This window comes from Molothrus ater, chromosome 10 (assembly GCF_012460135.2).
Source record: "Molothrus ater isolate BHLD 08-10-18 breed brown headed cowbird chromosome 10, BPBGC_Mater_1.1, whole genome shotgun sequence".
Classification (NCBI taxonomy): domain Eukaryota; kingdom Metazoa; phylum Chordata; class Aves; order Passeriformes; family Icteridae; genus Molothrus; species Molothrus ater.
Genome location: NC_050487.2, coordinates 17857682 through 17882202, shown reverse-complemented (window position 1 = coordinate 17882202; position 24521 = coordinate 17857682). Strand labels below are relative to the sequence as shown.

Sequence of the window (24521 nt, the reverse complement as noted above, 5' to 3'; positions counted from 1 at the left end):
GAAATCCAGTACTCTGCATAAAATAAATCAGCAGTGGACTGCAGTTGCGGATTCCCTCCCGGTGTGTCCTTGGATTGAAATCAATAGAGCTGATGGTGGGGATGTGCCTCCTTGCTGTAGTGTTGGAGGCAATGTTACAGCTGCAGGAATTAATTTCTTTCTTCCTACCCAGAACACAAGCGGCCAAATAACTCCAGCTGCCCCTGTCCCAGTTGGAGGAAAACATTTTAAACTTGGCCTGTAGAGGAAATGCAGTTGCTACCACTGCTTCCCTGCTAACTGTACTTAAAACAGAAGGAATTAAAAAAAAAGAGCAAAAATTGGATACAGCAGCAAGGTCTGGGGGAGGGGACCTGGGGAATGAGAACATTTAGGTTAGGAGAGTTCAATGGGAGCAGAACTGAATTGCACTGAAAAATTGTGCATTGTGTTGTAATTATTCATCTCTCTCGTTTTTTCCCCTTTAGTATACAGTATGGAATTTTGTTCCAAAAAACTTATTTGAGCAGTTCAGAAGAGTAGCCAACTTTTATTTTCTCATTATATTTTTGGTTCAGGTAAGTTGAATAATACTCAAGAAATTGCAATTTTTGTTGTAAGTTTTACCACTGATCTTTGTTTTATGAATTTAACTTCTCTACTTATATATTCTGTCTATAAAAAGAATACATTTCCAGTTTCTCCAGGAAAAGAACATGAATATAACTTTAAAAATAATTATGTCCAAATTTAAGTATTATCCTTAGGTTTTACCTTCACGAATACTAATGTGTTTAAGTGTGCAGCTTCAAAGTCTGTTGCTCAGTCAGCACAGGGTTTCAGTTGTCTGCCTCCAATACAACTTTAAAGCTCTTAAGGGAGTAATGAAATTCCAGATATGCTTCTTGTCTTTGTGGGCGTTGGTGGTGTTTGAATGTTTGTATATTTCCACTGTAGGTGGTTGTCATTAACAGACTATTGTGATATAGTTCTAAGATCCTCAAATTCAATTTGTTCAGATAAAATGAACACGCAGTTATTACAGGTAAAATCAATAGTTTGCCAGTTTTGAAGACCTCAGTTAGTGCTGTTATTGTTGCAGTTTATGTCAGAAATATTGTTGTGGCTTTTGTAGCTGATTGTATTTCTTTTCATTAAGAACACCCACAAGTAGATTAGGACAATCTGTACATTTTCTATGACCATTGCCTCTCCAGCTCTGTAATGTACCTGAATTCTGTGGAGCTGTTGTAGGCTTAGTAGATGATGGATAAATGGGAGAAGGGTTCAGAGGAGAGATAGTAACTTTTGAAATACTAATTAATATCTGAGGCAGAGACGAGATTTTGGGGTACACAAACTTCTCTTTCATTATAAAATAGAATTACTTGAACATGTACAGCCCTGTACAGTGATTAACCAACATTTAGAGTGTGCATATGAAAAAGATGGCACCTCGTTTGACAAAGAATGGGGATAGTGAAGAATTCAGAAAACTTGTCTGTGGTTGTGTAAGGTGTCAGTATCAGGGCCAGGCCTGCAGCTTTTAATCCATTGCCTCCTGTGTCCCTTGATCTTGTTCTTTCACATTTAAAAAGAAGAACATTCCTAGGCTGAAAATTCCTATGCTGGACTAAAGTCATAGTTCTAACTTAGGCTGACAAAATGTGTTGTCTGTCACATCTTCCTTAAGATGTTAAGAATAATGACTGTATAATGTTAAGAATAATGACTGTATCATTCCTGTTGTAATGTTTCATGCTGTTTAACATACTGTAGCATGAGGGAGATGGGAATGTGCTGAGGATGGAACATAAGTGTTATTAAAGTAACCACAGATTTTTACACAGAAGTAAAAGCATGGCTTTTACTTCTTTTTAGTGCAGATTTATCTCTTCAGTTCAATGTTGAGTCATAGTTCTTTCAAACTATTGCCTTTCAGTAGTATCTAAATAAGGATCTAAGGCAGAAATTCTGTTCTGAGTGTAATCCTGTCCTCTGTATCAAGTGGATGCCCTCACGTGTATGGGAAATGTCTTCTTGTCTGTGTGTCTGCGTTCTTGGAAACAGAACAGCAGAAAAGTTTAGTCATTTTTGTTCATTTATTAGAATGGAATTCTGTTTTTATTCAAATCCCTTTTGGTGGAAGTTCACTAATATCTAATATTTTTATTTTTATGAAGCTAAGCTGCCTTTTAAAGCTGACACCATGGAACCTTCCCTGTCCTCTGAATCTTGTGTGGCCAAGATGCAGTGTCTGTCATTACCACTTTTTCCACTGGGGATGGCAGAGCTGGGGCAGGGTCTCATTGTGTGATTTCAACTTGCAGCACAGTCCAGTCCACATTGTTCACCACACATGTGCATGCCCAAAACAAGGTGACAGACTGCATTTTGGTGACACGAGGTGTGTCATGGCTGTGTGTCCAGCTGCGTGGCAGGCAGAGGACCATGGTGTCCTAGTGAAACATGACAATTCCACCAGCACAAAACCTGTTTCATTTTCATATATGAGCTCTCTTGAGAAAGGATGAGAGAGTATAGACGGCAGAAATGCCATGATTAACCATATCCAGCTGAAAATCAGATGCTTTTGGTAGGGTTTTTCTTGGTCAGTATGCTGCCAAGCTGAAATTGTAGTGCTACCATTAAAGAACAGACAGTATTGCAGGCTAGGTCTCTTTTTTGTTGTGTTCTATAAATTGTCTGTTTCAGTGAAAAAAACGAACCAAAAACCTTATGTGTGCATTGTAAAGTGGCATGATCTGTTTTTTTCTGTGAGGTCCTTCCCCAGTGATAGAGTAAACTTCATGTATGACTTTTTTTTCTTCTTTAATGATTCCCAAAGCAATGCCATAAGTCTCAGGTAAAGTGGATCAAATCAATGTCTGTGGTTTTGAGTAGTTCTTGTGTATATCTCCTTTACAGCACTTGACCATGTTGATTTTTTCCTGCAGCAGAAGAGAACCACTAACATCCCCCCACATACAGAACCTTAGTGTGTACACTGCACTTTTGGCATGCCAGCAATAATTGCACAAATTGTAAAAACCGCATGTTAACTTGGGGCAACCAGAAAGGTGCAGTCTTAAAAAAGTGTTCTCTAATATCTAAATCATTGAAAATTACTGATCTTAACTTTATTTTCACTTCTAAAGTGGATGATGTTATACTCTACATTCCTGGTAAGCAGTAGATCGTATAGTGTTGAAACAGCTTTATGAAGAGTAGTTTTCTTTCCTTTGTAATATTCTTTTGAATTCATTTTTCTAGGATGAAATTAATACCTTCTTTTTGGTAAGGACCTTTAAAATTGTCACATCCTATACTAAGGCTAAGAATGTGACTAAGGCTGCTCTGTGCCCTAAAACATTTGTTTTCATCATTACTGACATATTATTTAGTTGTCAGAAACTGAGTTTTGCTTGAGAAACTCTGCAGGACATGCAGTAAAAGTACTCACAGGTTATAATAAACAGTTTGGAAAATAGTCGTCTTGCTTCTTTTTTTTCTTTTTTTTTTTTTTCTTTTTTGAAAGTACAAATGTAAAAATGACATTTGGACTAATTTTCATGTTTTCTTTTCTTTTAGCTCATGATAGATACCCCTACCAGTCCTATTACCAGTGGATTGCCATTATTCTTTGTCATAACTGTGACAGCCATAAAACAGGTAAAGGGAAAAAATCTGGCAGCGTGAAGTCCTACTGAAGTAAAGTTACTTAACAGAGTCTCACCAGGATAGTGCTTAGATACTAAAAATACATTAAAATGGTGTAATTTTTAGAAACTATTTTGGGTTTAATGCTTCTAGTTAGATGCTTGAGCTTCAGCATTTGGTTGGTTGTCAAGCACTCAGTGACTCACTGCAGTACCCTAAAATGGACAGTGGATGACTGTCAGGCAGCATTTTTGTCTAAACATTACATGTCACTTGTTATCAGACCTTTTCTAAAAGCTCCTCACTTATTCCTTTGGCACACCTCACTGCCTGTTAGAACCAGTCCTCCCACATCACACCCTGAGAAAGGAGCTTGGGCAGATGAAACAGTGATGCAGGGTGTGTTTGTCAGTAGTTAAAAGGCAAAAGGGGTAAGTTTTGTCGTGTAAAATGTGTATTAACTGTGATTCTGTACCAGGTAAAAGCCCCTGGTCTTCTTCAGTTGCATAAAACATTTTGGAGTGTTTTATAGCACTTAAAATAAGAAAAATCATCTGACTTTAATAGAAATCTTGTTCCAGCACCATATTACGTCCTACTGAGACCTAGAGCATCTGGAATCAGAATGTAAAAATAAAAAAAAAGAAAAAGAAAGAAAAAAATGGTCTTCTGTTTTCTTTATGTCCTTAAAGCAAGAGGAGAAAGAAACAAGCTCATAAATAAAGAAGTGATGTGGATAAAAATTATAATCTCTTCTGCAGGGAGGTTATTTTCAGGAACTATCCTCTTCAAGGGATTTGACAGTGCTGTCGGGAATAGATGCAGCCTCGCTACTGAAAAATAAGCAGGAGACTGTTTTAGAGCTGTAACCAGAATTTCAATTTGCCTTCTGTGCCAGAAAGACCCAAAGCCACCCAGAAACAGGGCAAAAGTAAAAATAGTTCAAGCTTTCAAGCAGATAGAAAGGTGTTTGGGACAGAGTGGTTCTTAAAGCTGGAGTAGTATTTGGACTAATATTTCATCTTGTTGCTGTGCAATTTGTGTATGCAGAATGCCCTAATCCTATTCAATTGCAGTTGTTACCATCACCCCCAAAAAAATGACATGTTCAAAAGCTATTAATCATATGTAGGCAATGGATAATGAAACTGTGTGGACTAAAAGGGATTATGAAACAGAGTTATAAATATTAGATCATTTTTTCCAGAAAGAAGTTGGACTTGTGTAAGTCTAAAATAGTCCAAAATAATCTTAACACCACCTTGCTTCTAGATGTCCCATCTTGTATTGGGAAATTTAACTCCCTTATCATCAATTTTGAAGAACAGAGATTTTGTCATTCCTCCTGGAAGCTTCGAATGATTCATGACTTGCCAGGCATCAAGAGATTTTCTGGCTGTCTCAATATCTCTGCAAGGACTATTGGAACCACCTAAACTGCTCTAATGGACTCTCATGTTTCTCCTACCTGCAGCAAAGGACACAAGCAATATTCACAGGCTGTTATCTTCAAGGGACAATGAATTGTGCTATTTCCAACAGGCTGCTCTCAGACAAGAGAGAAGCATAAATCTGTTGGAGTGCAGAGGGGAAAATCCCCAGTATTGCCTCAAAATCAGTTCCCATTTTCTCTAAATCAGAAGTGTAATAGGAGCAGATCTTAAAGAAAGAACTCCTTTTTGAATGCTGTGGGGCTCTGGTTCTGTACAAAGTTACATCAGGATAAATGTTAAACTATAATTTTGTATTCTCTCAAAAGATGAAGGGGAAAAATAGAAGCATTAATCATATGAAGGTTTGAGAAGCTTAGCAGTGGATGGAAAAAGTCCCCTGCCTTCCAGAAGACTGGTGAATGTGGCACCTCTTGCAAACCTCAGAACTCAGCTTTGTTTTAATCTCAGCCAAGGAGACAGAACTTTTTCTACTTGGAAGTGTAATTGCACCTAGGTCAGAAGAAGGACATACAGGACTGCAAAGTGATGCAGCTCATGCTGTGTCATTTTGTCTGTCTTGTTAGCCAGAGCACTTTCCTCCTTATGCCTCTGAAGATCTTTATGCAGTCCTCCAGGGAGTTCAAAGTTAGCAAATAAATAAAAACAAAACAAAAAGTTAAAAAAACCCAAACAAAAATACAACAAAATAGAGGTATTTCCCAAGGAACTTTAGGAAACAGTGCATTTTAATAAGTTCATATGTATTTAGCTGAAGGAACACAGATGTTTACTTGACTACCAGGTAAATTATAAACAACTACTCTGCAGGTTTTGATTAACTATAGACCTAAACTGAAAATGAAAAACCTGGTGGTATAAAATGCAGATCTTTTCTCAATTACATTGATACAGTTATTTAAGCAGGACTTAAGACTGTAATTTAATTGAGGGATTTTGATCTTTATTTTCTGGCAAGTAGGCAACATTGCCTGTATTCCTCTTACATGTTTCTTTGTCACTGTATTTTTCCAATGTTTTCAAGTGAGGACAAGGACCTCTCAAAAATGCTGCAGTAGGTAAATCTGGGGGGAATTTGAACTGACCACACTAAGTTGGCTCTTGAAAATTCCCTGGTGTGAGGTGTCACCCTTGTGTTGGAGGCAGGAGGTGTCAGATGGAGAAAGCGCTGAAATCTGTACTTTCTAAAGAAGGTAAATTTCAGTTCTTTGCCAAATGCCCACATTGCTCAGCTGTTCAGGTCTGTGAGACAAATGCCCCAAGGTTACTGGATGTTAGTTAAATCCTTGTTTTCTTCTGTCAGTCACCTTTAACAAGGAGCTGTAGGTACTGACTTGTGCTGTTTCATACTGCTTAGAAAGAATTCAAGAGTCGTACTTAGGGACTTCAGGATTCTGATGTCCCAGTATCTCTCTGTATTTTGAACTATCTGGCATATAAAGCTCTTTTCTTTTCCCTATTCCCCCTCTCCTTCATCTTTCTTTTCGAACACAGGTAGTGCAGTTGTGCTGTCCTTACTCATTTGTGCAAGTAACAGTGGAGATGTGCAAAGGTAGAACTACAACACTATTTTTAACATGCAAATTTCATCATATAACTTTTCCTACGAACTCCAGAACTCTCCAAATTGCATCTGCATTAGTACTTCTTGTACGATGACATTCATATAATGTTTGTAGGATGAATTGGGATTATGCCTGCTGTTTCACACAGCTACCTTCTTCTGTCTGCAGACTTCCCAGGAAATGTTTTTAACTCTTTCACAGTTCTTATAACTACAGAAACGCATTTTAGGAAGTCTCTATTATTGCAGATTAGTTGCAGGATTCTTGCCATGTTGCAAGAGACATTTGAACTTCCTACATGATTGATCCATTTCCTGTGCTCGCTAGTGAGACTTTCCAAACAGTACCTAGACTTGGGGATCAGAGATTAATATGCTATTATGATCTAATGCTGTTAGATTAAACAGGCAGTGGATTCATACTTTAGAAAAATAGGAGGCAAATAGTACACTTGGATTCACAGTCTTGAATGTTTGCATGTGTGTACATGGGATAAAGGGTGCCTAAACAGGCGTGAAGTATCAAGTAAAGAAAAGCTGTTTAGTTTATCAATTAAAAGCTCAGTTGCTGCAAACTGTTCCATTAGGACTCAAAAAGAACGAAAATTTTCTCAGTCATCTTCTCTTGCTGGACAGAGCTGATGTGTCAACAGCATGTCACACAGAATTAAGTCTTGAGGTTTCATGCATGGGCTATGGCAGTAACTATAAGAAATGCTATATGGTATGACTTGAGAAAGTAATTTCAATCTGTTACTTCTAAAAAAAAAAAAGGAACCCACAAAGGAGCCTGAGGACTGACTGTTCCCGATTTTGTGGTGTATTAATCTGTATAGATCAAAGATTTATTGAGTGCTTGGTCATCTGATCCACAGAAAATGTCACTGCCTGTTTGGTTTAAGAGAACATGGGACTGTTAAGTATCTTCACCACTTCTGCTACTTTATTTGCCTTTACATGTTTGTGTAAAGTGACAAAATTAAGAGGTTCACAGGTTCTTGAGTAACAGCTGGAGCAGAAACTCAAGAGACACTAATAACTATTCAGACAAAACAGGAAGTAGTTTGAACACATTTGCTTAGTAAATTAAATTTAGTCCATTTTTTAGTTTTCTTTCTTAAAAAGTAGATTTTTATGTGTTTACCACAGGGCTATGAGGACTGGCTGCGACATAAAGCAGACAATGAAGTCAACGGTGCTCCAGTTTATGTTGTTCGAAGTGGTGGCCTTGTGAAAACCAGATCTAAAAACATTCGGGTAAAGGACAAATTGAGCATTTTGTTTCTATTATACAGCTAAAACTCATGTTTTATTGCTAATCATTGTAGTTTGGTAACAATGCTGAAAGGAATTCTGCCCTTTAAACCTCTTTGTGTTTTTCTGATCTGTGTTCACTTTGTTAGGTGGGGGACATTGTCAGAGTAGCCAAAGATGAGACTTTCCCTGTTGATCTGGTGCTCTTGTCGTCTGACCGAGTGGATGGTTCATGCCACGTTACCACTGCAAGTTTGGATGGAGAGACCAATCTTAAGGTCTGGGTTACTCATGTGAAATAGAATGTAGTTAATTTGTGGTGCCATTTTTCCTTCAGCCTGTTGAAATAGCTGCCCTGCTGCCTGGTAGTCCTGTAGTAACCCAATGGTCACTGTTTTACAGACACATGTTGCAGTCCCAGAAACAGCAGTGCTGCAGTCTGTTGCCAACCTGGATAAACTGGTAGCTGTTATAGAATGTCAGCAGCCAGAAGCAGATCTATACAGGTATCACTTTATTATTAAATATTTTGAAATTAAATCAAAATGAGGTGTTCAATACTCAGAATGCTACATGTCTTGCTAGGGTTAAAATAGCTTCAGACATCTGTTTGAATTTCAGGTTTTAATAATCAGCTTGTTTTTATACAATGTACTTACTGAAAGTTGCAAGTGTGAAGTTAAACTTGAGTACTTGAGTAGTAAACCAGACATTATATTTTTCTTTTTTATTTTAATTATGTACATTTCTGTTCTAATCAGTAAACATCTTTCTAGATTTTAAAGAATTAAATGGCCTACAGTCTGATCAGGTTGAAGAGAATTCCGTAAGGTTCTGCTGGAGATTTCAATATTATATAGGATATGTTAAAGTGGAATTGACTCAAGTCTAATTCTAAGGATATGTGTTGCTCATATTTATTTTGCATATGCTTCAGGGAAGATTTGAACTCCATTTTTCAGCAGGAAAACCTTACATTTAAAAAGGGATATTCGAGCATGCTTTAACATCAGCAAGCAAAGTCATAGACTCTGTAAAGCAGCATCATGGGTAGCAAAAGTTATGTTCCCATCCAAGTTTCTTCTGAATTGTATAATGGAAAATGGTAGCTATAAAGTAGTAGTTTTTAAAATCCAAGTATATTATCACAGCTGTTCTTAAGTAAGCTTGGAGATCTTTGAGAAATATTAAGTATTTTAAAACTAAGATACTCAGTTTGAACAGATGTTCAAATGTTTGATATTTAGCAAATTAAGGTACAATCACTATAGAAGTTTGTGTCCCTTTTTGTGGCTGGAGTCCTGCTAAATATGTGCATGTCAGATTTTTAAATGCGTAATAGATTGGCGTTATTAAATGAAAAGTTTCTATTTTGATGGATAATGTGCAAACTTAGATTTGTTGAGGAAATATTTCTTACTGAATCATCAAGAAGTCACAATCTGTTTTAAATTAATAGAAATAGAATCTTTTATGGCAATTAATCAGAGTTAATAAGCTTTCTCAAATGCCTGTTCCTATGAGGGATAAATGTTTCTGTTGCTAAATGTCTCTTGTAAAATTACTGCCAGTTTTGCCATATTGGTTTAGTTTGATTGTTAATAAAAGTTGATTTATTTTTTACTTGTGAACTATTAATGACTATTTTATAAATGTAGAGAAGGTTTTTACGTTTTTGAGTCTTTATGTAGATACTTCTAAGATATATCCATCTTCCATAGATTTGTTGGAAGAATAACTGTAAGTCAACAAGCTGAAGAAATAGTACGGTGAGTAAAATTGTATAAGATGATTATTTGAAACACATGGAGGTGGTTAAAATCTTGACCATCACAGGGGTTACTGTTGAATATATGAAAAGGGGAGGTATTTTTACTAAAAGTATCAATTGCAGCTGCATACCTCAGATGGAGATGAGAAAAGATGAGTGAAAAAAAGTTCATTACTACCCAGTTTTACAGATTTAATAAAACAGTTCTGGAAAGCTTGGCTGTTGCGAGGCAGGTAATTTTTTGTCACTGGTAATCAGCTGGTAACTTTGCTGTTATTTGTTAATTAAAGCATTTATTGATCTGAAACTATTTCCACTGATGTAGTATCTATACTACAACGGATCCCCTGTCATCAGAGGCACCGAGAAGGAGTTTTTGCCGTTGAAATCCCTAGAAATTCCTGGTTTAACAAAGCCTCTGCTACAAATTTGTAATTTTTAGTATCTATTTCAAATTACAGCTGGACTGTGCAGATAAGTGCTTACATCTGCTACAGGCAACACAGCTGTGTCCACATAATCATGGGCCCACCACCTCTCCTTGTGCAGTCACAGCAAGTAACAAACATGCTTGCAATTACAAAAATAAAGATGTGAAGCCTTTTACAGACTTCCATCTCGACTTCCTGGAAAGATTTCTAATTGCCGTGGATTGGTCTCAGCTACCAGTGAGGCATCCAAACAGCTGCTCATTCAATTCCCTCCACCACAATGGGATAGAAGAGAAAACAGGAAGGACAGGAGTGAGAAGGATCATGGTTTGAAATAAAGACATAAAAATCACTCAGAAGAAATTGCCAAATTTTCAGAAATACTTAGCATTCAAGTTTAGTTATTTTATCTTGAGAGTTGTTGATTGTCCAACTTTCAAAAAAACTTTGTCACCTCTTCTGAAAAGGTGAAGTGCTGTGTGTAAATTTGTCACAGAAGCAGGTAAATCTGCTATGGTTCTTTCACTCCTCTAATGTCCAAAATGTTATCCTTTACACTTATTTTTTAGTGAAATTTCTACTTGAATCTTAAAGGACTACTGTTTTCCTTGTAATATCTGCCTTCAGTCTGAGCTGAATGTCTCTGAGTCTGAGACTGGCAAACATCTGTCAGCTTTGGATGGGAGTGACATGGAGTTCAGAGTGAATCGAGTTTTGCCAGAAATATGGAAGTGTAGCAGCCAGGTCACTTGGCCCCAAGTTCAGTGGCTTAGTTACCCTCACCAAAAAGCCTCACCCATGCCACCCCCCAAAACTCACTCAGCTCTTCTGTAAGGTCACTTTTGCTACTTCATTGAGAGCTTTTCAGAATTAATTCCTGCCAAGCTTGACATATGGGATAATTTATCAAAAGAATTCAGTTGACAATGTAAAACAGCTGGTTTAAAGGGAGGTGAAAAATATAATTGCATGTTCTGACTATTAGTGGAGTTGTATCATCTGTCTAAGATAAACTTATCTAGTCTGTGTTGCACTGATTCAGGTTTAGTATTTTGGGTTTGTCAGGCTGGTTTTACAAAACTGAATCCAGAAATATAAATTACGTTTCTTATGTGAAAATTTTAAATGCTCAAGCATTTAGTTACTTTTAGTTCAAATTTTCACTTAGTCTGAGTCTAGCCTAAAATATTAACAAATGTATGTTTCATTTAAAGAATCCATCATAATCTGTGTGTATAATTGGTACCCGTGGTATTTGTGATGGTAACTGTTACATTTGCAGTAACATTTAAGTTAATTTTTTGACTGTGGGAGGTGGGCTGTGGATTTGACTTTGGCTCTTTTGAGTAACTTCAGATTATACTTTCAAAGGGACTTCAAGTTTAAGAGCTTTGTTTATCTAATAGTGATCGTGGCCTACATGTGGCACAGCTAAAGGAAAAATAGGGTAAACCCAAGGGCTTGCATGCCAAAGCACTTAGCATCTGAACTGTAATTCTTCTATTTCTACCTAATATGTCAGTCTGGCCACTGTAGTTGTTAAATTTCTGCTTTCATTTGATATAGTGGAAAAATACTTTTTTTTAAAATTTCAAACCCACCCTGCTGGCAGTTTCAAAAGATGATACAGCTGCTGCAGTAGAACATATGGTTCTAACCTTATAGTAACCTTGTTTCTAACTAGGCCCTTATTTTCACAGCACTGCTTGTGATGAACTTAGCCAAAGAAATTAATGTTATTGTAGTGTGATAGATGTGAGGAAGAAACATCTATTTTACCTCCTGAAATTGTATCTCTATGTTAGGAAAAAAAATTGGCACTGCTGCCATGGTACCCATCTAATGGTTTGTTTCTTTGGTATGAATATCTTTTGAATTTTGTAGATCATTTCAGTCTGACAGAGGGGTAGAGGATTGGTAAATTAGCCAAACCTGAACCAGCACTTTGGGTATACTGTGGGCTCCACTGGTTTCTTGCCTGCTTCCTTCCCAAGTACCTTGTGGGTGTCTCTGAAGCAGCCATTTGGAATATTCAGCTCAGTCAGTATTATGGGATATGGAACAGTGGTGGGGGAGAATGGCAGTGACCAAAGGAGACATGAAAGGAAACAGAGAGCTCTGTGGAGACGTGTGGGAGGTGTGGTGAAAGGGGTAAGATCACTGATTGAGTTGCTGCATTGGGAATTTGTAGGGGATATAGGACAGCTTTGCATAGGGAACTGGATTTCAGTACTTCTCCAGAATACAGAACAGCTTATGTTCACATGCTGATATGTCTATTTCTTTTTAGACCTCTTGGGCCTGAAAGTCTCTTACTTCGTGGAGCAAGATTAAAAAACACTAAAGAAATATTTGGTTTGTAGACATCTAAATATTTAAAGAGTATTCTCTTCTTAAAGCATGTTGATGAACTGTGTTTTAATTCTACTTGCACTGAAGAAATTGTAATAATCTTGCTGACTGTTACCTGAGGGGATATGATTATAGATGAAAGTAATGATATTATGCTGAAGAACCTCTAAGGATATAAAGTTCCAGCTCTGCTCTGTGAAAATATTTGAAGTGGTTTGATAAAGGAATAACTTAACTTCAATGGATAAATGACTGTTCTTACTGTTACCTATTGTTGAAGGCTTTCTCCTGAGATTTACCATGCTGATTTCCATAAAATACATATTGAAGAGCAGTACAGTCATAATAATGAAGAGTGTTAAAGTAGGTGTTAAAATTACTTCAGTAGTACTCTTACTACAGAAGAGTCTTGCAAATAGTACAAAATTCTGTCTCATAGTAAACACAGAAGTAGTATCACCTTTTGCTTTTATCCTATATCTCTAAAAATGAAAAATTCTGCAAACTGTATTTATGCAGAAAGTGAAGTCTGACTCTTCCCCCCTTCCTTCCCAGGTGTTGCTGTGTATACAGGTATGGAGACAAAGATGGCATTAAATTACAAGAGTAAATCTCAGAAACGGTCAGCAGTAGAAAAGTATGTTTATTTTCTAATATCTCTCTTATTTGTAGAGCTTTAACTTAGTTTTTTCCTGTGTAGCCTTAAAACCCTGGTGGTCTCATCATTGAGTTATAGGCAAAGGGAAGAGAGTATTAATTGCCTTGCCTTCAGTAGGAAGCTATAAAGATAAAATCTATTTTTTGATATTACATCCTTTAGTAGTGTACAAAGTGGAAATATCCAAGCTTGCTTCTGGTTGCAGGATAGGTGTTACTATGATAGATACTTACATTGAGTCTCATGATTTATTTTAAAAGGAAAAGGAGTTCTGATATGTTGCCTTTATTCCAGTTAGTAAAAATCTGAGAGAACCCCCTGGCATTCTTGTGCAAATATATAGCTACATACAAACAGCTGTATGTAGCACAAGAGAAGTTCCAGCATAAAAGTACAGGCAGGAAGGATGGTCTGGCTGGTTACAGAACAAGAAGCAGGTGTGACTATCCTGCTGTAGCCTGGCCTGGGTTAAATGCTCAGCTGCACATGGCAGTGCTCTTCTAACTGAGGAAAAAGTGCAGCCATGGATTTCTGCTGTGCTTGTTTGTAATGCCTGCACAGCCTTGGAAGCTCCTTGGGGAAAAAGAGGACCAGTGTGGGACTGTAGGTGTGACACAAGTCATCTGTTGGGGTGTTCCTGCACCTTAATCTAGGCTTCATATTGCTATGTTTAATTTAGTTTAATTTAGTCAGAGGTAGAATTTCTTTCCCATTCTGTTGCCTGCTTGTTGCATAATAACTTTATATCTGTATCAAGCACAGGCTACGCTTTCTAAAAAAGGTCCAGCAAGTTTTTGATCAATTCATGTAACCACACTGTGTCAACAGATGAAGTAAAATAAACTGAAATGTCTTGCTTTACTTTTTTGGCTCTTTATAGGTCCATGAATTCCTTTTTGATTATTTATCTAATAATCCTCCTCTTTGAAGCCATTCTGAGCACTATTTTAAAGTATGCATGGCAAGCTGAAGAGAAATGGGATGAGCCTTGGTATAATGAAAAAACAGAGCATGAAAGAAACAGCAGTAAGGTAAGTTCTGTCCAGTTGCATATCTGAGGAACACTCAACCAATATACACTCAGTGTCATATATATTATGTCTCTATGCCATGTGTAACCACCACATGATCCACTTGCAGGTCTCTGTGCTGTTGTCTCAGTGTTTTTTGAGTTAGTCCCATGTAGCCTCACCATTGTGTAGAAATATTTCTACCTCTGTTACTGGTTGGACTTTTCCTTCCATTATGAAAAGATCAGACTTTTTGAAAACTTTTGAAAAGGCTTTGTTAGGACATATTTCTCATGGTCTATGTTGTAATTATTGTTCTTTAGAATGTCTTTTGTCATTCCATAAAGGAAAAGAGGACAAGGATGGCTGTCCTTGTGTATGTTCTATTGCAGTGATTTCACAGTTCAGGCATTTTGTACATTCTGTGATGTTGAGATGGTTTGGGCAATTTTGTAAGGCTGCAATTTTGCTCAAGCTTCTGCTTGCCTGCTCAGTTCTCTTTAGAGATTGAAGGGATCCTTTAAAGTGTCCCTGAAATCTATGGCTCTGAAAAGTATCTCTTTTTCCAATTAGTCTGTATTTTTCTGTGTTCTCTTTAATTTTTGATTTCTATATGAGTCTGCCTTTGTCCAAAGCAGTTCAGGAGCTTAATCTGAAATAATTGCTATGCGAGTTAGTCTAGCCTGTGGAGCCTTTCAGTTCTGAAAAGAGCAGGGATAAGTATTTCCTCAATCTTTCCATTCCTTTGCCATCAGGAGTGTAGAGAGCCATGTGTGTTTCTGCAGTGTCATTCTCCTTCTGTCATGTCTTTGTTTTTCTGTCTCCCATGTTGACTTCTACAATCTGCTTTTCATTTCTCAGCATGCTGACATCCTTACTCAGAGTTCTTTCTCTGTCCATCTCCTCCTGTGTATGCAGATTGTTTTTTCATTGCCATTGCTTAAAGAAACTCTCCTAAGTAATTGTCACTACCTCCCTTAGATGAATTACTGCTCTCACTTTCTGTCTGTCTTTTCTGGTTTAGTTTGGAAGATCTCTTTAGGCACAGAACTTGCTGAGTTTTTGCCAGCTACTTTAATTATTTATTAAATACTTACAACAATGCTCCCTAAAGAGGAAGAATAGACATTATTTAGCTTTGCAAATTGTTGACTAGTTTTATGCTTCCTTTATTTAAAATGTTCTCCTGCACCAATATCTGCTGGAGTTAAAAGAGGTGGCCTGGTTTTTGTCATCTCTAGTCTCCCTTGCTCAATATTCAAGTGTTGGTAAGAGTCTTTCCAAAGTACAATTTAGATACTGAGTTTGTTGTGCAGATGAAAAAGAGACTGTAGTGTTGCATTTCAGGGCTTGTTAAAATTATCATACCTAGTAAAAAGAAGTTTCTCTCCTGTCACATTGGTGTTTGCCTGAAATGTGTGTGTGGAACACAATGATTTGAAGAGGCATAAAAGAAATCCATGTGGTCCCTTTCTTTTTGTGCAGTCTGGATCACCCAAGTAACTGGGGAATGCCAGTAGACAGGAACCCTTGTGATACTTTGCTGTCCTGAAACAACAGAGTGCTTGCAGATTCCTCTGACAGTCTGGAAAATCACTTGTTTGCCTTCACAATTTAGGGTTCCTTGAAAAGCTTCCATGAATGATGCTGTTTGATGGAATGGGGAATACATTTGATTTCTCAGACCAAACTCTTTCAGAGTTGGAAAAAAGAATCACCATGACAGTTAATATTAATTGGCAGCCCTCCTCACAGATTCAGTAGAGACAAAAATTAATGAACTTGTGAATTGAAACCTCCAGTCAGAGCTTAAGGCAGACTTTTTGCATCAGTGTGAAGGCGTGTTACTGGGGCAACCTGCAAATGCCTGTGTTGTCACTGGAGTGTTGTCTCTCTCGTGTGTGGGGGGGACTTGGGCTTCTCTGGCTCTCCCAGTTTTTCATTTTGCATGCATATTGAAGGATAATTAAGTCACCATGTTTCACCTGACCACTGTGGTAATCTTCACTTTTTCTTTTTTTCTCTTGTAGATCCTGAGATTTATTTCAGATTTCCTTGCTTTTCTGGTACTTTACAATTTTATCATACCCATTTCACTCTATGTGACTGTTGAGATGCAGAAATTTCTTGGATCTTTTTTTATTGGCTGGGATCTTGACCTCTATCATGAAGAAACAAACCAGAGAGCACAAGTAAATACTTCGGACCTCAATGAGGAATTGGGACAGGTAAGAAATATGTTGTCTGTTGGGTTTTTTCACCTATTTTTTACTTAGTTTTTAATATTAAAATTTGTTACAGTGGGATTTTTATTACTTGTGATATGATTTCTGATGAATTTTAAAATAAGGTATAAAGATGTGATGCAGAACTTAAAATTCTTATATTATTAAAAAATGCGTGTAAAAGAGTGTGAGTGGAGATTATTGTATCTTTTTTCTTCTAACAAGAACATGTAATTCCAAGTTGGTTTTTTTTGTTTTATTTTACAAAAGGTAGAGTATGTGTTTACAGACAAAACTGGTACATTAACTGAAAATGAGATGCAGTTTCGGGAGTGCTCTATTAATGGCATAAAGTACCAAGAGGTCAATGGTAAACTAACTCCAGAGGGATTTTCTGAAGATTCTCCAGATGGAAATAGGCATGGTTTGGTAAGGCTCTTTGGTTTTCCCACCATTAGTCATCCTAGTTTGAAAGTGCTTTATTTCAGAGATATATTCTTGTACCATTAGCATAAAAAAAATCCCAAGCCAAACATAAATCAGAATTTCTGAATAGCTTGATGCTTTCAAGTGTCACTGAACAAATAATATTTATTAAACATGTTGAGATGTGATTATTTAACATGAAATGCTTGGCAGATTTGTAAGTAAAACCACTTTTTCCTTAAGTGTGTTCAGAACTGGGTTGATGTGTAAATGTTACAAATCAAGATTTTTCTTTCTTGTAGGTGAAAGAGGAAGAGCTCTTCTTGAAAGCAGTTTGTCTGTGCCATACAGTGCAGATCAATGCAGATCAGACAGATGGTGCTGATGGTCCCTGGCATGCCAATGGAATAACATCCCCCCTGGAATATTATGCTTCTTCCCCAGATGAGAAGGCTTTGGTGGAAGCTGCGAGCCGGTGAGCAGGAGTGCCAGGGCTGTCTGACACGGGAATTGCCTGCAAGGGCAGCCTTACAAATGGCTCAGGACACTGGTGAAGACCAGGGCCTGGCACTGTCACCTTACTGGGAAAACATTCAAATGTAAAATACACAACCCCCTAGGTGTATTATAAAGTGATGATTTGAAATATTTATGAAAATATATGAGGAATTACAGTAGTCAGAGTATAATGTGAATAAAATACTGCAGAAATGGGCATTCTTAGTTTTCCCTAGAGCAGAGTACAGTAATGGGGTGTAAGAGTCTCTCCTTTTCTTCCCTGCCATCTTCCCCTCCCTCCATTAAGAGGCATTTTGTCTAAAGTCATAATTAAGCGTATATCTTCTTTACTTTTAGGGTCGGAGTAGTATTTACTGGAATTAGTGGAGACAGTATGGAAGTAAAAAGTCTTGGAAAACCAGAGAGGTATTTGTTTTTTTTCCTTGATTATTTTGAAGGCTAGAACAGTAGTGAAGATTAATGTAATGTTCTCCTCTTAATCCTCTTTGTTCATAAGCAAACCTTGCCTTTCCACAGCGTGCTCTGTTTAATGCTTTTCCCTTGATGTCTTCAAGACAGCTTGCATCTTATTCCTTACCAATTGTAGCTGAGATGCAAGAATTTTGTGTGAGTTACTCTGTGTAGGTGTGTGTTGTAACAGTTTGTATCTTTGCCCATTCCTCAAAGGTTGAGACTGTAGCAGAGTTGGAAAACTGAATTGCTTTTTCAAGTTTTGTTTCAGCTCTCGAAATTCCCAGAATCAGTCTCGTCTGTGCATAATCTAATCAGATATTTTAAACTTTCCTAAAATGAGTTCAAATTATTAATAACTGTATGTGTGCAGTATTCCATAACTCCTTTTACTCATTTGATCTGTGTCAGCTAGTTGGCAGTACTTTGCATTTAAATGTCTAAAATTAATTTGCTAAGCTAGTGGTAATATAACAAAAACTAATCCACTTACCAGGGCACACACACTTTTTTGACAGTCTAGATTTTTACAAATTTGTCAGAAACAAAATGTAGTTTTCAAAGTTATACTTGAAATAATGACAGAAGGGTGAAGAAATAGATAGGAGCTATTTGTAATTGCCAAATGCCAAGTTAGTATTCAGAAAGCCATTCCTGTTGGTAGAAGAACCTTTTATTCTTACAGAATGGAATTAAGCATATATAAATTCATAAAAAGCAATGAACAGTGATTGTTGTTCAGCAGTGATAGCTTTGCTTTCAGAGTTTCTATACAAAAATAACACTTTGAGGAAAGGTCTGTGGTGTAAGAGTCTATTTATAAGTAATTGTCTTTGGAAGTTTATTTCTAAAAATGTTTTTTTCCTGTTCCCTCTTTTAAAACACAAAATGCAGGTATAAATTGCTTCATGTTTTGGAGTTTGATCCAAATCGCAGACGAATGAGTGTCATTGTAGAGAGTCCCTCAGGTATGTGATCAGAAATTGCACAAGCAGCACTTGAGAACTTCTTAAACAACATTATTTTTAATTTCAGTTCTATTTGACTTTCTAGGGGAGAAGCTTTTATTCACAAAGGGAGCAGAATCTTCCATTCTTCCTCGTAGTAAGAGTGGAGAAATAGATAAAACAAGGATACATGTGGATGAGTTTGCTTTGGTAAGTGTGTAGGCTTGCCCAGCTCTCAGCCTCAGCTGATCAGAAGAAAATCCTTGCCGTATAAATTGTGACTTGAAGTGAAAAAATTGCTGGTGACACCTTGTTAGATCAGAAACTTGTCTACTCTGAATGTAGCCTTTTATTTTCTTGCAGAAAGGCCTAAGAACTTTGTGTGTGGCCTACAGAAGATTCACACCCGAGGAGTATCAAGAAATTGGCAAACGCCTTCATGAGGCCAGGACTGCCTTACAGCAGCGGGAAGAGAGATTGGCAGATGTGTTCAACTTCATAGAAAGGGATCTGGAGTTGCTTGGAGCTACAGGAGTAGAAGACAAGTATGCCATGGAGTTACTGCTATCTACATTCAAACCCAGCGAGTTTAGGATTTATACTTGAAATATGAAGTGTGAAAAGCTCTCCCACTATGACCAAAAGTTCTGTGTTATTTTTCTTTAGTATATTTACCTTTGGATTGAGGCAGATTCAAAACAAAACTTGTACCAACTGATTCTGCCTTAATAATGGTGATGTACAGTGTGTTTCATCAGGAGAGATGTCATGTATGTGAAATGGAATAATTGCAGCAAATATTTAGTGTAACAGCAAATACCTTGGGAAAGCTTCTACACACAGCTCCTTTGCAAAGCATTGTGCTTGTGCTCTGTAGGTCCCAGGGTGTGTTGTACGCTGAAGTGAGCACATGGGGCTTGAGAAGCTTTTCATGCACCTCAGTAGCCAGGAATTACTGTGGACTGTTTTAAAGCTTCTCAAATGCAGTGGCAGTGCCTAGTTTAAATCAAGATATGCTTATTACAAATTTTTTATCCCTTAGAAGGATTGAAATTTAATTTTTGTTTCATCTAGGCCTTTGTTTTGTTGGTGGTAACAGAATATCATTTGCCAGACTATGATTCTCTGAAAATACATGTAACATCAGAAAGGCAAACTTAACTCACCATGACAGTGGGGTTACAGTTGGTAGCATGGAGTTACAGCATGAGCTCTTTTGTTTGTAAATTGTTCAGTTGGTTATTTAAGATTTTTCTTGTTTCTAGACTGCAGGAGAAAGTCCAAGAAACTATAGAAGCCCTCAGGCTGGCTGGTATCAAAGTGTGGGTGCTCACTGGAGACAAGCACGAAACAGCTGTTAGTGTCAGTTTATCCTGTGGACACTTTCACAGAACCATGAACATCCTTGAGCTTGTGCAGCACAAGTCAGACAGTACCTGTGCAGAACAGCTGAGGCAGCTAGCCAAGAGGTAAAATAACTGAGAAGTCACTATCACAGTGATGATCTCAGCTTGGGTTGCTTTCATTTTTATATTTTATGGCAGTCTCTTTGATGCATGTGCCAAACAAAAAAGCTGTCTTTTAAAAAAATTATTTATTAATGTCATAACAGACTGGAAGAAGTAGTCTGTCTGACAATTAACTCCTTTGCTTATTGTCTGGCCAACAACATAGTTTATAGCAAAATCGAAATTTTACCATTAACACTGGTACAAAGTCAACATTTTTATCCCCAAATAGAATAAAGGAAGACCATGTTATCCAGCATGGACTGGTTGTGGATGGGACCAGCCTCTCTCTTGCACTCAGGGAACATGAAAAACTGTTCATGGAAGTTTGCAAAAACTGCTCTGCAGTGTTGTGCTGTCGCATGGCACCCCTTCAGAAAGCAAAGGTAAGTGAGAATATGGTCAGGATTGCCTTTGAAGTATTTTTGTCATGCTTTGAGAAGGCAAAGATGTCTGAAACTGCTTTGTTTGTTTGTCTGACCCTTTTTGTGACCTCTGAATCCTTATTAAATTCAGATCTAGAGTAGTTTGCTCAGAAGTTTCTACATGTGTGTTTGAAAATTTGCAAGTGGATGGAGAAATCAAACTGCCACCAAGCTCATCTTTATTCTGCCTCTTGAGTGTTCAGTAAGGCAGCAGCTCTCCCAGTCTCCTGCATGGTTTTGCCTTAGCTGCTCCACCACTTCTCCAAACCAAAAAAACTAAATTGAAAATTCATTAATCTTTAAGGAGAAACTGTGCTTCTCTAAATACTTTAAAAATACCCAAGTTTGAGGAAGAAGTAGAAGGGAAGGTAAGGCCTAGTCTTCAGGAAAGATTTGCCTTAATGCTCTCTTCTAATAAAATTTTTCATTCACATATACTGAATTTTACTCAAATATGTGTTGGATAAGATTCAAAATCAGATTTTGTGATTTATTTTTTTAACTCCAGAATGCTAAGCTCTGAAGGACTAGAAATATTTTTTCCTTTTGAAAATTTCTTTTAATGATAAGACTTCTCTTTACCTTAAAGCACTAGGAAACCCTTCTGTGAGGTATCAGATGTTCAAGGGGGAGACTGTTCTACTGTAACAGGAGTGACCTGTTTGGAGGTCACTCTTCCCTCCAGAGTTCTCATGCAGTCTTTAGAATCACTTCAGTATAGAACTGTTCACCTGCTATTAGTTTCAGTGAAATGTTGAAAGGAAGTTGCAGCTTAGTTACCCTGAGTAAACCAATCTGTTGGATGTGTCAACTCTGTACATTTCTTGGCTGAAATTTTTGCCATGCTGTCTCTTTAAGGTGCACTTATTTGTCAGCGTTGTGTCCTTGTTCTTATTTTGTCATTTAACTTGATTTATAATGTTTTGTACTGCTTTTCTTAATTCTTCTCCTCACTAGCAGATAGTGGAGATTATTTCCTGTCTTGAGTCATGAAGTACAGCAAAATGCAATTTTAATTGCAGTGAATTTTTAATTTCAAATATTGCAGTATATAAATCACCAAGACAAATGCCATACAATATGAGGGGTAGGGAAGGAAGTGCAGGGCAGTTTAGTCTAGTGTTGAACATTATTTTTTGCAGTAGGCAGACTTTTTGTGAGGTTTATTCCAATATTAAGCTGGAACTCAGCTTAATACTTCCTGCACCTTTAATTATAATGCATGTTAATGTTTGGTTAGTGGTCTCACTACTAATTTTGGTATGTTTTATGACTCAAAACCTTGTTTAAACATCATCATTTCAGTCATTTGGAGCTGCTGCTGACTGCTGCTGTTAAAATTTGCTAAAGGCTTTGTCTTGACCTTTTCACATAGATGTTTGTCTGTCCAAATTTCCCAGGCCTTGGGGATCTCAAGAGGACTGATCTGGGTGATGTCCTGCAGCCTTGTTACCTCTCTAAGGCTGCTTCCTGGGATCTAATACTAAATGTGTTTGAAATAATTGCCCCTTAGGAATGAGGAGCCTTTAAACTTGAATATTAATACCTGCAATTAGGGAATGTATTCCCACAATCAGGTGGATTTTTCTGAGCTGTGGACTTTGTTTAATCGCTGTTGTGTTCTTTGTGTGAAGTGAATTCCCACTCCTGTGAATCAATGCCCTGACACTGCCAGCCATAACTCAATTACTCCAATACAGTTTTTTGTGTCTACTTAACTTCATGCAGTGGCTCCATTGATATTTCCACTTTGGGGATTCTGGAACTTGAGGGGGAAAATGTTTTTTCATACATATTTATTTCTTGATTTTGGAAAACCTCTTGATCTGCGTTCATACCTTTACCTGCAGCCCATTTACAACTGAATTAGTGAAGCTTCTACCTTAAGCTAGGGCTCTGTGGGAGGTTAATGAATCACTAATTCTCCTTAACCAAAAGCCTCATCTAACTAATTCCTTTGTATTTAGAATATTATTGACACTTACATTGAAGATCTATTATCACTGCTCCTCTTCAGAGTATTTTAGGGCCTTGCATGTCAACAGTTTTTTCTCTCATTCTGTCATATCTTCTTCTGTTTCTTTGTCAGTTGAGGATACCCCTTGATGATAATGAAGTTGCTTTAGAAAGAAGCTATTTTTCTTAATAATGGCATATTGATTTTTTAGCTAATGCATTTGCTTTTTCAAATTCTTCTTTCACCTGGATGAGTTCCATTAATTATAAATACGAAGAATCTGGGTTTATCAAAGGGCATTAAATCTGTATTAGTCTGTAAGTGAATTTTCGGTTCTAAATTTTACTTGACTTTGTTTTGTATGATAAAGCACCAAACTAAGAGTTGTAACAGAACATTGAAATAAGAACAGGAAAATAGGCTTAAGGCAGATATAATATTTAAATCAGGCTTGTGCTCCAAAACAGGCAGCTTTTCTAAAGAAGGAATTAATGTATGCATGTGATATGCCAAAGATATTTTTTACCCAAACATGCATATTCATAAAACATATTAATTATATCTACAGATAGGCAGCTAACTGAGATACTTGGGAATTGCTGACATGGCTTTATACCTAGACTGTCTAGTCCAAAGATGTTTCATTTTCTTTTTCCAGGTGGTTCGACTGTTAAAAACCTCTCCGGAGAAGCCCATAACGTTAGCGATCGGGGATGGTGCTAATGATGTGAGCATGATCCAGGAGGCACATGTTGGCATAGGTAACTTCCTTCTGTCTCCACCAATTGGGGCTTCTTTATTTGAATCAGCATCACATGAGCAGCTTCCTTCAGTTTTAAGTGTGAGGAATATCTTCCTTTGCAACACTGCTGAAGTCCTTATGGTGTTAAGTGGAGGAAAACAGAGCTGTAGCTTCAGATGTATGGTGTTGAGTTTTTTAAACTTCAGTTGTTGTTATACTTTACCTGTTTTGTGTTTTGTTTTCCAAACATTACAGGAATCATGGGCAAGGAAGGAAGGCAAGCTGTAAGAAACAGTGACTATGCAATAGCACGATTTAAATTCCTCTCCAAGTTGCTTTTTGTTCATGGGCACTTTTACTATATTAGAATAGCAACCCTTGTACAGTACTTTTTTTATAAGGTGAGTTTTTTTCCCAGCAAAAAATTTATTTCAGATCTGAGATTTTTTTGGGATCAGGTTAAATATCTCTGTTTAAACATGTTTTCTGAGCTTTTTTATTTTATCTTTTACAACCAAATGTATTAGTTTAACTGTGGAATTGTTTAGTCTTTCCACCTAGAAATAGGCTTTAAATACTGCAGTGAGTTTGTCTAGGCTGAGAGGCTGATGTGTTTGTTTTCTCAAGGCAGGGGTTTTGTTTGTTTGTTTGGGGTGCTTTTGGTTTTTTTCACTTGTTCATCAGTTTTAAAACAAGTCAAAACTCACTATCTTTATTGAAATTTATCTGGGATTTCAGTTTTGGCTCCCAAGTCCCTTTTGAAGTTGATTTCTTTCATTTAATGGCAATAGCATGGTGTTATATTTTGGTTTCTTCTTTGTTTGCTTCTGTGTAACAAACTCACACGAGCACATCGCAGCTTTATTGAATAAAATGTGGAAACTATTCTGCAAAGAAAGTCTTAAAAAGAAGCTGAAGGGGAAAATGAATGGATTTCTTCTACTTAATTGCGACTTAGACTCCTGTAGTGAGATGTGCTCATCAAGCACATATAGTTAAGCTCATACTTTTCAAGTTCATTGTCCCAAAGGACAAACAAACAAAATATCCCCTCAAGAAAAGCAGCTTGCTTTACTTTGCCAAGTAAAATGCTGAAAGGCTTTGTGCTCTCCCTATGTATTTTTAGCAGTTTCTATGAGTTAGCAATTTCTTTTAGGGCTGTGAGGCATGTACTAAGGATTAACTATTTCCT

At 37.2% G+C, this 24521-nt stretch overlaps 1 protein-coding gene across 12 annotated transcripts in view; it reads left to right on the top strand.

Moving 5' to 3' along the window:
• The window catches only part of ATP11B (ATPase phospholipid transporting 11B (putative)), a 66057-nt gene that overhangs the window by 15663 nt on the left and 25873 nt on the right, over positions 1 to 24521 (top strand). For all 12 annotated transcript variants that reach the window (XR_004980725.2, XR_004980726.2, XM_036388682.2 and 9 more), the window contains exons 3-22: positions 468 to 557; positions 3571 to 3651; positions 7804 to 7911; positions 8058 to 8186; positions 8311 to 8414; positions 9630 to 9677; positions 12401 to 12465; positions 13018 to 13099; positions 14001 to 14151; positions 16161 to 16358; positions 16626 to 16784; positions 17084 to 17256; positions 17637 to 17705; positions 18645 to 18718; positions 18804 to 18907; positions 19061 to 19242; positions 19963 to 20166; positions 20438 to 20591; positions 23246 to 23348; positions 23585 to 23730. Coding sequence is in view for 10 of the 12 variants with exons in the window: in XM_036388682.2 (XP_036244575.1) it covers positions 468 to 557; positions 3571 to 3651; positions 7804 to 7911; positions 8058 to 8186; positions 8311 to 8414; positions 9630 to 9677; positions 12401 to 12465; positions 13018 to 13099; positions 14001 to 14151; positions 16161 to 16358; positions 16626 to 16784; positions 17084 to 17256; positions 17637 to 17705; positions 18645 to 18718; positions 18804 to 18907; positions 19061 to 19242; positions 19963 to 20166; positions 20438 to 20591; positions 23246 to 23348; positions 23585 to 23730 (2424 nt within the window). In the remaining 2 variants the exon portion in view is untranslated. The remainder of the gene's footprint in view (positions 1 to 467; positions 558 to 3570; positions 3652 to 7803; positions 7912 to 8057; positions 8187 to 8310; positions 8415 to 9629; positions 9678 to 12400; positions 12466 to 13017; positions 13100 to 14000; positions 14152 to 16160; positions 16359 to 16625; positions 16785 to 17083; positions 17257 to 17636; positions 17706 to 18644; positions 18719 to 18803; positions 18908 to 19060; positions 19243 to 19962; positions 20167 to 20437; positions 20592 to 23245; positions 23349 to 23584; positions 23731 to 24521) is intronic.